Source organism: Calonectris borealis, chromosome 19 (assembly GCF_964195595.1).
Source record: "Calonectris borealis chromosome 19, bCalBor7.hap1.2, whole genome shotgun sequence".
NCBI classification, from domain to species: Eukaryota; Metazoa; Chordata; class Aves; order Procellariiformes; family Procellariidae; genus Calonectris; species Calonectris borealis.
Genome location: NC_134330.1, coordinates 5,152,333 through 5,167,042, shown reverse-complemented (window position 1 = coordinate 5,167,042; position 14,710 = coordinate 5,152,333). Strand labels below are relative to the sequence as shown.

The following is a 14,710-nucleotide window of genomic DNA, read 5'->3' as shown; positions in this document are numbered from 1 at the left end:
TGCAGCTGTATTAAACCATCTGTGAAAAGATTGGTTAGCTACATATATTCAATGGGACATCCAGAAGAGAACTATTTAACCTGAGAGGAGTCAAGGACTATATATGCTCAAATTAAAATGAGGACTAGCTGGATGACTTTGTTCTTGCAAGTCTGATATGTGTTGACTGAGTGATCAACGCAAGTACTAGGATTCCTCATCTCACATCTCCTGTCCTTAATTTGAAACCCATTATGTGATTAGCTGTGTTAAATGGTCTGGACTGTGGCCTGGGTTAGCATTTAGCCCAGAATCGACTTTGTCATGCAGTGGACCCACCTGTAAAACAATTGCTGTAGTCTCAGTGGTTGGAGGGCAAACAGTAACTGTGAACCATTCAGAGATACACCCCAGCATGGTAAGCTGTATATGTGGGGTTTCCCTCTGTGGCAGCATGGTAAGAATAAAAGTGACTTGTACAATTGAATCTGGAACCAGTGCAGATGCCTTACAATGTGGCTTTTATGCAGTGCATGACCTTTTACGTACCACCTTTCATTCCAAAAATCATACTACAATTGAGGTACTAAATAAGAAGAGATGGAAAGCAAAAGATGTATTGGAAGGAAGAACCTTCTGCATTGACACAAGCAGAGCCAGCAGAGCTGCAGTGATGAAAATTTGTACTGGAGGAACAAAGAAAGACAAAATAACACAAACAGTGGTACTGTTTATCAAGAATGTGTGCCAAATTAATTTTGCTCCTCTAGTTTTTTCCATTTAATCTCTCTCTTAGTAGATTCATGGCCACTGGTAGAATAGCCCGAGGAACACAGTGAATCCTATCATTTCTTTCAGGTGGAGTAACAGTCCAGCTTTATGTTGCACATATTTGCTCACTGTTTTCTGTTCAGGAGTTTCCACAGCAGCTGTACAGTAGACGGGAGTAAAAATATGGGAGGGCTTTTGTGCGGAGGTGTATGGATCAGAATTCCTGGATTGAAGGAATAGAAATACTTCTTTTCCGAAAAATAAAGGAATGTGTTTAAGCTCCAGTTTCATTATCGGAGTCCCCAGTGGATGCAAAGAAAAGCTATTACAGACTATGTATTCAGACAAAACGATTACCAGACAGTACTTAAATTCTGGGCTCTGTTTCCACCCCTAATTTGTTCCTAATGAAATTTTTCTTGTTTAGAGCGGGGTCCATATATAAGGGCAGGAATCATATACTTGTAGTTTCCCCTTTTTATTCTTTTGTTTTTTAATCTGAAGATGTATTTGATAATATTTAATTGAATAGAAGATTTGCGAACTGAGATATTTGACTTCCATGTACCAGAAACATGGCTGCACTGTCAGCTCTTTGGCATAAGAAGCCGGAGCTGCAAATACTGCTTTTGAAATTAGATCCCCAGAATCCATACATATGTAGTTCCAGAAGGAGGTATTGAGACACATTTAATTAAGTCAGTGTTGGCATTTGTCTCTCTCTCTCTTTCACATACATATAGATATATGTCTGTCTTTGCGTCATGTTGACTATCTGTATAGCTTGCTTTGAGTATTACGTTGGTCATGGAGCCAGATATACTGTCTGCAGTGGGCAATATTTATTCTCTTTCAAAGGCAGGTGTAGAGACCAAATTTTGCATCTGTCAATTTAAGTATAACTAATTTGACTCACAGTGTCCATGCAGAGAGTGCAAAATTTCTGTACTGAGTGGTGTGGAGAAGATAATGAAGCCTATGTAAGTCATTGTCTAAACAAACCAGTGATCAACAGCTAAGCACTGAAATTTTAAAACTGTACTGACCTATAAAACAAATTCTTGAAGTCACCAAAGCTCCTGCTGAGGGCCAGTTCTACGCTCCCAGTTATTTTTGCCTTCCTGAGGTCACTATCTTCCCCAGCACCTCAGCTTTTTTCACCCAGAAGGTTCTGGGGATTTTCTCATCAGTGCTTTCACAAAGTCAGCTTTCACAAACTGAACAAACTGCTCAGAATCAGCAGTAGATTCTGGTACCTGCGGTGACTTTTAATGCATGCTCAGCACTGGTGGAAACAGTTTGTAGTGTGATACCTTAACACAGTCTATAAAGTATTCCTTATATTTGCTAATGCTGAGCAGCTGTGCACTCAGCTGAATATCTGACAGTCCCTAGTGAAAGTTTCCTGTCTGATTTTTAAGCTCTGATTGGAAAATGTACCTTCCAAATAGCTTGCTATTCAAAGGTTTTTTGGCAAAATCTCAGCAATCTCTCGAGGGTCATTAGACTCCACCTTAAAAATTGATCTTGAAGCCAATTTATCTCCTACGACATCCTGCCATTTTAATGTTTGCCTGTGGCTGCCTGAGTTCCTGCCTCCAAGCTTGATTTCACCGTTACATTCTTCTAATCAGACAAAAAGTCATTTTTGGTTCAGGAACAACCAAAGAACTTGCAGAAAAAATCCTGATGAAGTCATCAGAGTTCATCTGAATGAAGGTAAGAGCCTCCCAAAGGCATCTTTAACACAGATTAAATGTCTAATTCTATGACTAAGAATGTTGGGGGGAGGTTGGTCCAGCATCAAACAAATGGAATAAGGAAGAGAGGAGTTAACTTGTCCCAACTTAGTAGTGATTGAAACCTACAAATTGATTAAGCCATGTTTCAGACAGTCTTCTATGATATTTTACATCCCAATTAATGTTATTTCTCTGCAGTAAAATGCAAAAGCTTACAATCCACTGTTGTATAACTGTCTCCTCACAGGTGGTGGAAACTGAAATTATATAGCCTCTATCCTTTGGAGGTTTTCAAGACCAGACAGGATAAGACCTGAGTAACCTGGTCTGACCTCATAGCTGACCTGCTTTGAGTAGGAAGTTGGATGAGGTGACTTCCTGAAGTCCCTTCCAACCTGAATTATCCTATGGTCCTGTAGCAAGTTTCGTTTTTTCAGAACACTCACCTTGAAAATAAATTCATTTTTGTAGCTGTTCTAGGATCAAATGTTTAAGTGGTGAGGAAAAAAAAATGCTGCATTGGGTTTGTAACACAAAGGAAGAAACTTATTGCTGAAAGTACCCAGATTATGGACAGCCCTTTTTGGCTTCATTACACACCCATTTCCAAGCCCTTCTGGCAACACACTGTTTAGCAGCAGTGAAAGTTTCGAGGTCTTGCTTTGACTCTTTCCCTTCAAGTTCTCAAAATTGTTTTGGCACTATAACATTATGTGCCTTGAACAAAGAACATGGAGGGAAGACAGCTGGGCTGTGAGTAGTACTCAGAAAACAGAGAAATAAAATCTGTAATTAAATGAGCGACTTCTTAGAATAATAAAATAATCTAACTAAATCTTCAAACGGAAGCCTAAAGTGAAGATTGTGATGTATCCCACTAATTTGCTTCTGTTCTTCCTCCTAAAGTCTCAAATGCCACAGCATGGCAGTGTTACATGCTTTTTCTCCTGGAAATAAGCTTGTACTCTATGTGTATTAAACCCTGCTGTCAGTCTGTATGTGCTGATGTGCTGCTCATTTGTGCCTGTGTTTTGCAGCTGTTCTGTCTTATAGAGGTCTGATAGTTCATTCTGCTCTCACTGAAAGTAAGCAAACTAGAATGTCAGAGCAGGGTCCTTGAAGTATTGTTTGTTTGCTCTAGTTAATGACTCCTCAGAAGTGGGGGGGGCGGTGTTGGGGGTTTGTTTTTTGGTTTGGTGTTTTTTTGTTTTTTTTTTTTTTAACACTGCATGGAGATTATTCCATCCCCTTTGGTGTAAGGACCCTGAAACAGAAACTCTGACCCATTGCCTGGATGGGTTCATGTACCCATTTTGAATGAATAGTCCTAAATGATTAGAGGAGAAGAAAGCCAGGAACGCTACCATCCCTGTCCTTTGAAATTGGTTCCCTGACTTTAAATACTTAATTTTCTCCTATCTGAGCAACATGGATTTTCTTCTCTTTTGTATTTTGTGTTGTTTGCACATCATGTCCCGAAGCTGAGCTAGTGGAGTGTTAAGGCACTCCTTTAACCGTCCTAGCAACACCATCAGCATTTTCCCCTCTCCCCTTTATTTAGTGATGATGGGATGATTAATTCTAAAATAGAGAGCTGTACCTCAGGATGGGTATTGTATTGCTTCTTATAACTTCCCCAATTGTTGTCTGTATCTCCGTAGGTGCCTGATTTCTGCCAGCTAACACAGCCCTGAATGGATGCATAGCCAGGCCTGTGAGACACTTCAGGACATACCTTCAACTTGCAGATGAAAAAGGGAAGTTTCAATTCAAGAAAGCACCTCCAGTTTTTTATTCCCCTGCAGAAGTATCACAGTGCTGCTCAGGTCCACCTCCTCCCCATGGGCAAGAGCCTATTTCTTTGTTTCAGAAGGCTTCTCTCTTCAGAAGATTCCATGAGGTGGAAAAAGTTCTGAATTAGTCTAAAGCCAACTAGGCCATAAGAAGTAATTTCAGAGATTTGGGGAACTGAAATAACTGAGGGGTTTTTTGGAAGGATGGGGGTATTTGCCCTGAAACAGAAATTCAAACATGCCATTTTAAGCTTAAGCAAAAAATAAAACAGTGAGTGTATGATAATTTGTAAAATTTAATGCACATACACCTTATGAGCTCTCCATATAGTATTATATTCATAGATCTATCTGTGTGTGTCTAAATACATGTATGCATACAGATCATATGTATACATACACACACAAACTCAAGTGATAGGTTACTGAAATCCAGCAGGAAAACTGAATAGAAACATGAAGTTATTTATTTGGTTTTAGCTGCTTTGATGGTTTCAGATTTTTAATAATTGTATTGACAAGGCACTCACCACTGGGTGGCATGTCTGACTTGGTGCGTGTTAGGAAGCAGGGTGGTGCCCAAGGAGCATGTCCTGCTATGACATTCACAGAGAATGTCCCACGTGAGGTTTGTCCTGGCTGTGAGAATTGCAGATGGAGATATCAGAAGGAAAAGAAATTAATATATCAAGCCCCTAGTAAATATCCTCTCAGAAAGGAGTCTTTCTCATGCCCTTAACTCAGGTGAAGTATATGATCAGGGAGAACTTGCTGAAGTTCAGCTTTGCTACTGGAGACACCTGGAGAGAACTTAACTTGGATGCTAAGGAGAAACTCAGATGCCACCATGTCTACCAGGAGATCATCAGGATTCATTTCAGGACTGGAATTTCATTTTTTGGCTGTGGGATTCCTGTCCTTTCCTCCTGGATGTGAAGACCTAGCAAGGGCCTGGTCTCAGAGCAGGCTGAGCTAGTAGAGAATTCTGCAGGATGTCCTGGCTTTGGCATGGCCTTCACCTTTGTGCCGTGCTACTGGAGTGTATTCATATATGCACACTTGTGTTGCCTTTCTTTTCTGTGCTGGCAGCTGTTGAATGTTGGTTTTTATGTTTAAGAAATATATACTAAAGTGCCAAATAAATGTTTAAGTGTCTGGAATTGTGTGCTGCCTGCCCTTGGCCTCTTTTCTGTTCTGTGCATCAGTAGTTGTGTGTCTCTGTGTCCCTTGGAGTTCAGGAGGATTCACAACAATGATAGGAACTGTGTCAAAGACTAGATTGCAGGGTAATTATTTCTGAAAATATGGTTCTGTGGTCCTAGGCCACCTGTAATGAAGAGGTCATTGGAGCAGTTTAGAAATTTCATAAACACATGAAGGCTGCTGTTGCTAAAATCTATACATTAAGCACAGAAAGACTTGCACTTTGGTGGTCTATTGTCCACATATTCCAAACCTAGAAAACAAGGAGACTAACTCTTGCCATTAGAGAAGAGCTCACTGCATCTACTTCTCTCACCAATGAATGAATGAAACTAGGCAGTGGTTTTGTGAAAAGGACTCTGCACACTTTAATTCCTTTGTGGCTAAAGTGCTCTGCTTCCTCCTGGAGCTGCTCCACTTAAGCCAGCTGCACTTGCAGCATTTATCTTGTGTAAACCATTCATTCTTGTTTCAAGGCAAGCATACAGCAGTAGATGACATTTTGCTCAAATCCATCCTTTTTGTAGCAGAGTTTGCTTAGTTGTCTTGGACGGTCTAAACTATACTACGCTAAATAAATTCTGTGCACAAGGAGTCATTTTTTGGTTTGAATTTATGGCTTGTCATTAATCTTTCCAAATCATGTTCTCCTATACTGTCCTCCTGAATTAGCTTGCTACTACAAGTTAAGCTATTACTCTTCTGCTTCTCTATTAAGAAACCCATATATGTACACATACATGCATCCCCTTATCATACAGATTTTTCTCTTTAAAAATGGAAGGTATTCACTAAGTTTCATAACTCTCCATTGCTTGTTGGCTGGTATGTGTGGTTTTATTTGAAGCAAATAGGTCTCAGAATTATTCTTCCTACCTTTCATGCCAAGGTTTGCAGCGTGAGAGGCCTCAGTTTTCCGACATGACTGTGTTTAATCTAGGAGGTTGTTTCAGTGTGCATTAGAAGCCTATTACAAATATACAGACTTAAGGTTACAGGAAGCACCCTAACAAAATTGGAACTACTTGAATCTTCATAATTACTCTCTACAATGAGAGAATAATGGCATGTGATTTTTCAACGGACTTTTCTGTGGCATGGCATAGGGCTTGGTCTAGTTACTCTCTAACTTTATTTAACATGTTTGCATCCTTTTGCAATCAAAGACTAGACTGAGGAGACTAGTCTGTGAGGTTTGAGCTGTTCTCAGAGTTAAATCCTAACCAGTGGAGTGATGGTTGCCTGGAGCATACCTCTGGCTTGCTTTATTCTCGAGATTTGCCAGTTGGCCTAGCGGCATTTACTATTCCTTTCTTACTCTGATAATACTCCACAAACCTTGTGCATACCCTCATTACCTGGGTAACTAGACAGAACTCTTGCATAGTGGCCTATTTAATTCTTGAAAGTGCAATGGATTGCATTAGGTGGCTTGGTATCTTGAGGCAGAAATCTATTCTTCCTCCATATTTTACTAGAAGCAGGACTCCTTTAGCTTTTGTGTTTTCGTATAACTAACATGCAGATGCTATCACCTGTTGATTTGTTGTTTAAGCTTTATGAAGCCACAGAAGAAAAAGTGAAGGGTAGAACTTAAAGTTAGTTAGCAAAACACTGGCTCCCTCATTGCTCAGTGAATCTTATCCAATCTGCCTTTGCTCCTTATTGGATTAAAGGGAGAAGGAACTGAAATGGCTTTTTCTCTAGCCATCTGCCTCTGCAGGCTCCCCTGGCACACAAGGAGCTTGAATGAATTAGCAAAGAAATAGCCAATGTGTGCTTAAAGACAGCACCTACTTAAGCTCTGCCAAAAATAGAAACATGAGTCACTCTTATTCTCTTATTCATTGACCCCCTTTAGCCCCTTGAATTTTGTAGCCTGTGATGCCAAAATGGAAAGAAAAAGACTCTGACTTCTATTTTTAGCTGAACAGAAGTTGTTCAACCCCATAGGCACTTTCTGGATGGAGTCCTCCAGCCTTCTTGTGAAATAATTTCTGGTTTTGTGTTCATGTAGCTCTTGGTGCCTACCGTACTTAAAAGTAGGGAAGAGTGGTGATGTCCCAGCATGCATTTCTTAAGCAGCTAGGAGATCAGGAAAGTATTGTATAAATACTCTCTTTTTACGTGACTAGACTTTGTTATCTAATTGCAGCTTTCCTAAGCTAAAGCTAGGTAATTACACTCGAAGTCTACCTGAGAGCTACTGGGTAAGTACAGTGTCAGTGCTAAGCAATGTCAGCCAGATCCATAAAACGCATGACTAGAAGCAACAGTTATACTGTACGATTACGTTTGCTGCTTAACACAGCTGTGGACTTTCCTGTACTAATTCCTGTAAGTCCAGCACCTAATCTTGACTTCAAAATTTCTTTTCATGGAGTAACTTAATGATCCTTCCTGTTAAAATATGAGCCTTATTTCTGTTTTGACTTTCTCTATCTTCATTCAGCCATTGAATTTTGGTATTCTTGTGTCTGCTAGGATGAAACACTTAAGCAGTTATACAGGGAATAAAACTGTTATGGATTGTGATTGAGGGTTTACTTGTTCAGCAGATGTCCTTGTTGATAAGCTGTAAGAGTTGAGTTTCCAAAGTTTTTCATTATGAAGTATATTCTCTGGTTTAATTTTTATGGCTCTTACCTGAAGCCTGTGCAATTACTTATTTTATTTTCAGTTATGGCATTTTAACTGGTAACAATTACTCCAGCAGTAGTCACGCCAATTAAAAACATAGAGTGTAAAATAACATCTTTCTCTTTGGTTACTTTCCTCATTATACACTGAGGACCACAGTAGCCCCTTGGCCCCTGTGCTGTATTGAAAGCCTATCTTCAGGTAATTATCGATGATTACTCACAGGGCTCATCAAACTGCTTTTTTCTGTGATAATCCCCCATCCTGTGTGAGGATGGGGAATGGGGATGATATAGTTAACAATGCAGAAAAGTTTGTTAGACTCAATGATTTAATGTTTGCCAAGCACTCCAAGAAAAGAACATGAACATTCTAACGAGTGGTCCATGTTCTGGGCATTACAATAAAAGATGTGCGTCGTTGGATTTGCCTTACTACATATAAAGACCTTTAATCTCTACTTGCACTTCCTGTTGCCCCTGACTTTGATCTGGTTTCTGCTTTGCAGGCTGACGGCTGAAGAGGTAGAATCTCTAGAGGCAGATACAACCAACCGCTGGCAAGGAGTCTGCATTAGCAGAGCATCTCCCACACCGTCAGAATCTGCAGCCACTGTGAAGTCGCTGATAAAATCATTTGACTTAGGATGCTCAGGTATTTGAACACTGTATTTTGTAGTAAAAAATTTTTCTAGCAGTGAGCAGGTGATTTTTGCCATTTTGTGCTCTTTCTTGCTTCTTAATGGATATTTTCTGTCAGTGCTCGGTACATAAATACTATCTATGGAATGTCACTACACCAGTGGTTCCCTGTTCCGACAAGAGGGAGATAATTGGGTTTGAAATGCAAATGTTTCCACGTTTTTTCCTTGCAGGTAGCACTGGACAAAATATCACTGTTCACAAGGTCCCCAGGAGCCCTCTAAGTGGAATTCCAGTGAGGACAGCCCCAGCAGCTGCTGTTTCTCCCATGCAGGTACAAGGAGCTCTTTCCATCCTTGCAGTTTTAAAATGGGTAGATGCAGTGTTTGCTACAGCATGACATAGCTTCAGCATGCCAACATGCATATCTTGACAAAGGGAAGGGGAAACTCATCTGTTTATTTGCTGTGAAACATCAAATGCTGTAGTACTAACAAAAAGGATCAAAGTGAGTTTGTCTTTGACTTCAGCTTAGAGGTCTCGGTGGACGGATGTGAACTCTTTGGAATACAATTCTAACTTTAATCACTGTTGACCAGAAAATAGGTTTCGATTATTGGGAGTGAGTTACAAGAAACATCAAACTAAACTAGTAGCTGGCATGTGAGTTGAGAGACAAGGGATAATAAGTTTCTAAGATGTATGCTGCCAATTATCCAGTAAGTTCATACAGTGCTGAATGAAGAGCTCTTACAGCTTGGTTTTTTTCCTACTGAAAAACAGTTGCGAGGCTAGGTTGTTTAGGTGAGTGTTCTGAAGAATGAGATGACTTTGAAAGACTACTTAAAAAATGTGTGAGCACATTTCCTTCAACAAATCAGCAAAGGAAGTTTAAAGACTGGGATTAAGCAGAGGTCTGAGAACCTCCTATTAATGCCTGGCTGAGGGGGTATTAATGCTGAAAGCTGGTGCTGGAGCTGCAGAGACAAGAATCCTTCTGACTTATGATTCAGGGTGCTGGGGACAGAGGCAGGGTTAGGAACAGGCATTCTTGCTTTGGGTTTGTGACACTAGGTTATATTTGGCAAGAGAAAAAAATGGTGCAAATAGAAATGTGAAGTAGTTCAGGAACCAATATATTACCAGCTAAAAATATTGTCCCTTTGTCCTTTTATTTTTCACAACCATTTATCCAGCTCTAGGTACAACTGATACCTTGTTGAAAGGTTTCTGTATCCCTCCACCTGCTTTGTGATCTTGAGAGAGCAGAAACATCTCTTCTTTCTGCTTGTCTGTTTAACCATGGTGGGCTAGTATTTTTTTAGTTATCTTTTGTACGTTTGTTTCTTTCACAGAGACATTCTGTTTATAATAATGCCAAGCCAGCCAGCAAGGGCGTTGCCAGACACACAGATCTTTCAGACCTTCCTCTTGCAGGTAAGTTGCAGTAAACATACAAATGTTGCCTCTTTTTACTAGCAAAAGCTTGTCATTAACTGTTGGCCTCTGCCTGGGCCATTTTTCCTCTTCTCGTATGGTCAAAGGAAACAAGAAGATGTGTCTTCAGAGTCTTTGTTTTAGAGAGCTTATTAATTTTGTCGTGTTTCCATTCCCATCTTGGTCATAGCCGTAGAAAACTAAAAAATAGCTGATTTATTATGGTTTGCCAACACAAACTTGCCTTCTTTATTCCAAGGTATCCATGGCACCTCTCTAATCCATGCTGTGGAACTGGAGAGGATTGGATTTTGTTCAACATGTATGTATCTGGAACAAGTCCAAAGCACTGTCTTTGGAGAGTTTATTTGTTTTTAAATTGAGCTTCATTTGAAATACATCAAACATTTCAGATACCGATGTGACTGTTTTAGGAGCAGTCATATTTGGGCTCGAAATACTTTGTTCTGAGAGTTCTCAAGAGATGCGTTTGTTTTTATTTCACACTTTGCTTTTGTTCTCTTGTCATTTAATATTCTTTTCTACCAGTGTTTGTTTCCCATTTTCTCTAGGGCCCTTTATTTTGATTATCTAGTCTTGAATGTAGTTGTTGCATTGGAATCAAAGCTAGTAACAACAGATTATTGAGTTTTTAAGGACAGATGAAATACTGTATTACTGTAGTGAAACCTCAGTGAAACTGCAGAGAGGGACAAAAAAAAATCAGTTACAACTTCTTCATTGGTAGACTGGATTTTCTGCAATAGTTTGCTGGTAGAGGAGAGAAATTAGAACCTGTCTTCGTTTTTAGACTCTTCAGATAATCTGCTAAACTTCCCCTTCCATCATTCACAGATGAAGAGATACTGGATCTGAACAGCAAAACAGATTATAGGGTAGATGGCAGCATAAACAAATAACATCTTGTCTGTGTTACTGGCTTTTCCTGCAGGACTAAATGCTAAGCAAGCAGAAGTTATCAGTGGAACAGACTGAGTTTACTCATTTGTATCAGTTGGTTTCCAGAAAATGTCTTGCATGAAAGTATACAATGATCCTAAACCGAATATAAGACCTTTTTAATCTCTACCAGTTTACTGTAAAGTGAAGTAATCTGTCAACTGTGTAATATAATGCCAGTCCTTAATAATAAATATCCCACTTCAGACCATGGATAATTACTGTTATTACCCATTGACAATTGTTCTGTGAAAATCTGTTGAAATCAACAGATATTTTATTAGCCATTGTATGGTAAAAAATTTATGGTTGCTTATCTAACAAGTTCCCGTATTTACAGCTTCTCTTTGTACCTGGGTTTAATTTAGTTCCAATAACCCATAGCAAAGGCTTACTCACTATAAAGTTGTAATAGCTCTGGTTCCAATCTAAATAATCCTAGAAGGCAGTTGATCCAAGCCCTGTGCAAACAACACTGAATTAAAAAATATCCCCAAGGAAATTCAGAGTGAAGTAGTCTCCATAATAATAATCTTCTGGCTGATTCCATCTGACCAGTATCACAGCAGGGTTCTGTGATGTCCTTAATATGACCCAAATGTTACATCGTTGGAGAGCAGAATGGATTACTTCGCCGAGAGAGCTGATCTTTGGCTATGATCTTTTCATTTAGAATCAGAGGTTTACTGGTTCTGTCTTGGAGCTTGTAGCAGCCAGAAATAAGTCAAAGGAAGTATATTACTTAGGCAAGTGAGTCTCGAAGTATAAAACTGGATACTGTAACTTGCACCACTTCAGACACTACTGTATAATTCAAGCCGGTAACCACAAAGTGTCTTTAAATAGTGCAAATAGATAGTGCTAACAGAATGTGATTTTCTTTAATGGTGTTGCATATTTTTCATGCTATTATTATCCTGTTTCTCTTTCCAAATGATTCCTAATATGCCCTCATCTTCTCCCTCTTTTCTTTCCAACTATATGCTTCTAATAGCCTTTATTCCTATCTGGGATGCTTCCTTCTCCTTCCGTTTTCTGTACCATGCATGAACGCATCCTGAATGATTGGCACAGCACTTCCTAATTGGAACATGCCATTAACCAGTCCAATTATGTTAAGGACAATTTAACAGTGCTTTCTTTTTTTTTTTTTTTTTTTTTTGCTATCCTTATAAACTAGTGAGAAACCTACATTCCTCTTCATAATGTTCAGATTTTGTTTATTGATATGCCTTTTGTGGTAGATCTGTTTCTCTAAGCAGAATATTCTTAAGTTTAAAATGATCCCGAGAATCATTCATTGGATGACTGTCTGATTGGTGTAGCTATTTAAATTAGAAGCAATTCCCCATAAATCCAACCTAATGAGGAGCTAGAAGAATCATACACGTTTGGAATATATAGTGGAAAACCAACAAAAAGACTTTTTAAAAAAGTATGCTGTGTGCTATTTCTTGTTTGTTATGGATTCATGGTGCACACAAAGAAGGGACAGGTGGGTGGAAGGAAGGGTGACCCTGACTGAGCAAGGTGAATGCAATCCAATGCGACAAAGCTCTGCCAACAGCCAAGTTGCTGGAAAGGAGACAATCTCCTGGAATTGGATTCTGTCCTTTTCCGTCTGGATTTCTTAATAGATAGGAACTTAGCAACCCTTTATGCTGTGGAAACGAGGTGCAGAAATGCCTATAGCTCTCAGCAGCTACAAATGCTGATTTAGTGTTGCAAAATTCAGGAGCCAAAGCAAGGGCAGCTGCACGCCTGTTGGAAGGATGTGTTTATCTGGCAACTGCTGAATCACACACCCCGGTTACTGCTGAAAAGAGATTTAGGGCTGATTCAGTGATACTAGCCTTCGCTGAAGATAAGAAGGAATTCACACCTCTAGGTGATATGGCATGTTGATAATTAACATAGGGAGGTAACTGAAAAGGAGGAGAAAAAGTTGTGTTCCACATTCATGTAATTTCTGATAACAGCTTATAATGTGCTGGCCATAGATCCTGGCTTGTTGACAGTTTGTCTGCAGAAAAGAAACAGCCAACTTTCCCTGCGTTATAAATCACTCTACCTCATGATTGATATGCATGGGGAGATAATTTGATTTCTATGATCTCTTTGCCTTCTCTTCAAAAACTTATCAACATTGGATTCTATGGCTACTAATTTTGTTGATTTTCTTTTATTTATTTTTATATATACATATAAATATATATAATAAAATATATTATATAAAATGTGTAATATGTGTAATAAGAATATAGATGCATCTGCTATGAATATATTGAGACTTCCCAAAGTTCTGTCAGATAGGATGCCAAGCATCATGTGATAATAAGTGCCTTTTATTGCTGCCTTGAGCTGGGTTGTATTCAGGAGACAAGAGGCTTTCTTGTTACAAGTCTGCTAATGGCAGAAAAGAAATTACTGTACTAGGGCTGGTCAGTCATCTGGTGAAGATATCTGGCGATCAGCTTTTGAACCTTTAAGACTGTAGATTTTGGTATTTCCCCTCATTCACCTGGGGCCCCTACCCCCCAGTAGGAGTATCAATCACAGGAAACCAGGCAGTCTGTACTGTTGAAATCATCAAAGCCATTCCTTGTTATGATCACCTCTAATCTGCTCAAGGTTTCCTAGCCCCATGTGTGTTTAATGAACAAATGAGTACATTTGTTTAGAATCAAAACAACAGACTACATATTGTGTGCTGGGTGGCAGGACAGCGATTAATCAAATTCCTCAGACTGCAAACTGACAGCTTTTTTTTTAATTCCCACAGACCTATTGAAGGGGAGAAATGAAGACCTGAAACCAGACCATTACCTCCGTAAAAGCCCCTCCCTGGAATCCCTGAGCAAACCCCCTATGGCCTTCAGTAGCAGAATGCTTACCTCTACCCCTAGCAGTTTGAAACCCCAAAGCAAACTCAGGTACCAACTTGGTTTCCTGGGAAAAACAGCACACAGGGAAGATTGACCGCATTACCTGGCACCAGGATGAATGTTTTAATCTTGGGGACCCCTGTCTCCAGTGGAAACTCTGCTGGCTTGTCTGTCCACTTCAGAATTATCAGGCTGTGTCAGATCTAAATAATCAAAATTCAGATTATAATAACCACAACTATCTGTAAGATGAGCAATCATGACAAAACGAGGATAGCAAGCTTTCAGGAGACACTAAGTTGTATACAAGAATTCCATCATGTGTAGGAGTGGTCAGCCTTCATTATCTTACTGTAGCTTTGCACGTTATGGTGAGTTAAAAACTGAAAGCTTTGAGGTCTAAGGGAAAGCTGGACACGGCACATAATTTTCTTCTATCTTGAGAAAAAACATATATCTCCACCATATATCTCTGATCTCCACCATTATTTCCAACAGTAGAAGCTGCAGAGTGGAGACAATGCGGGTGTTTTGATTGTTGGCCTTTAACTGTCCTCGAGGCCTTGACTGCAATACAGCTTCCAGATTTTTCATTTTATTCAAGAACTCCCTCTGCAGCAGCTCAGTTGGATGTGAATTTGCTGTTACAGATTCTTTAG

General features: G+C 39.5%; 1 protein-coding gene across 9 annotated transcripts in view; it reads left to right on the top strand.

Moving 5' to 3' along the window:
- Positions 1–14,710, top strand: part of SPECC1 (sperm antigen with calponin homology and coiled-coil domains 1) — a 101,596-nt gene that overhangs the window by 62,450 nt on the left and 24,436 nt on the right. For 3 of the 9 annotated variants that reach the window (XM_075168575.1, XM_075168576.1, XM_075168578.1), the window contains 5 exons: positions 8,637–8,782; positions 9,003–9,103; positions 10,125–10,206; positions 10,466–10,528; positions 13,949–14,099. In XM_075168575.1, coding sequence (XP_075024676.1) covers positions 8,637–8,782; positions 9,003–9,103; positions 10,125–10,206; positions 10,466–10,528; positions 13,949–14,099 — 543 coding nt within the window. Of the gene's footprint in view, positions 1–2,384; positions 2,470–4,153; positions 5,446–8,636; positions 8,783–9,002; positions 9,104–10,124; positions 10,207–10,465; positions 10,529–13,948; positions 14,100–14,710 lie in introns of those variants that run through there. The other 6 variants (XM_075168577.1, XM_075168579.1, XM_075168582.1 and 3 more) reach the window with 4 other exon arrangements.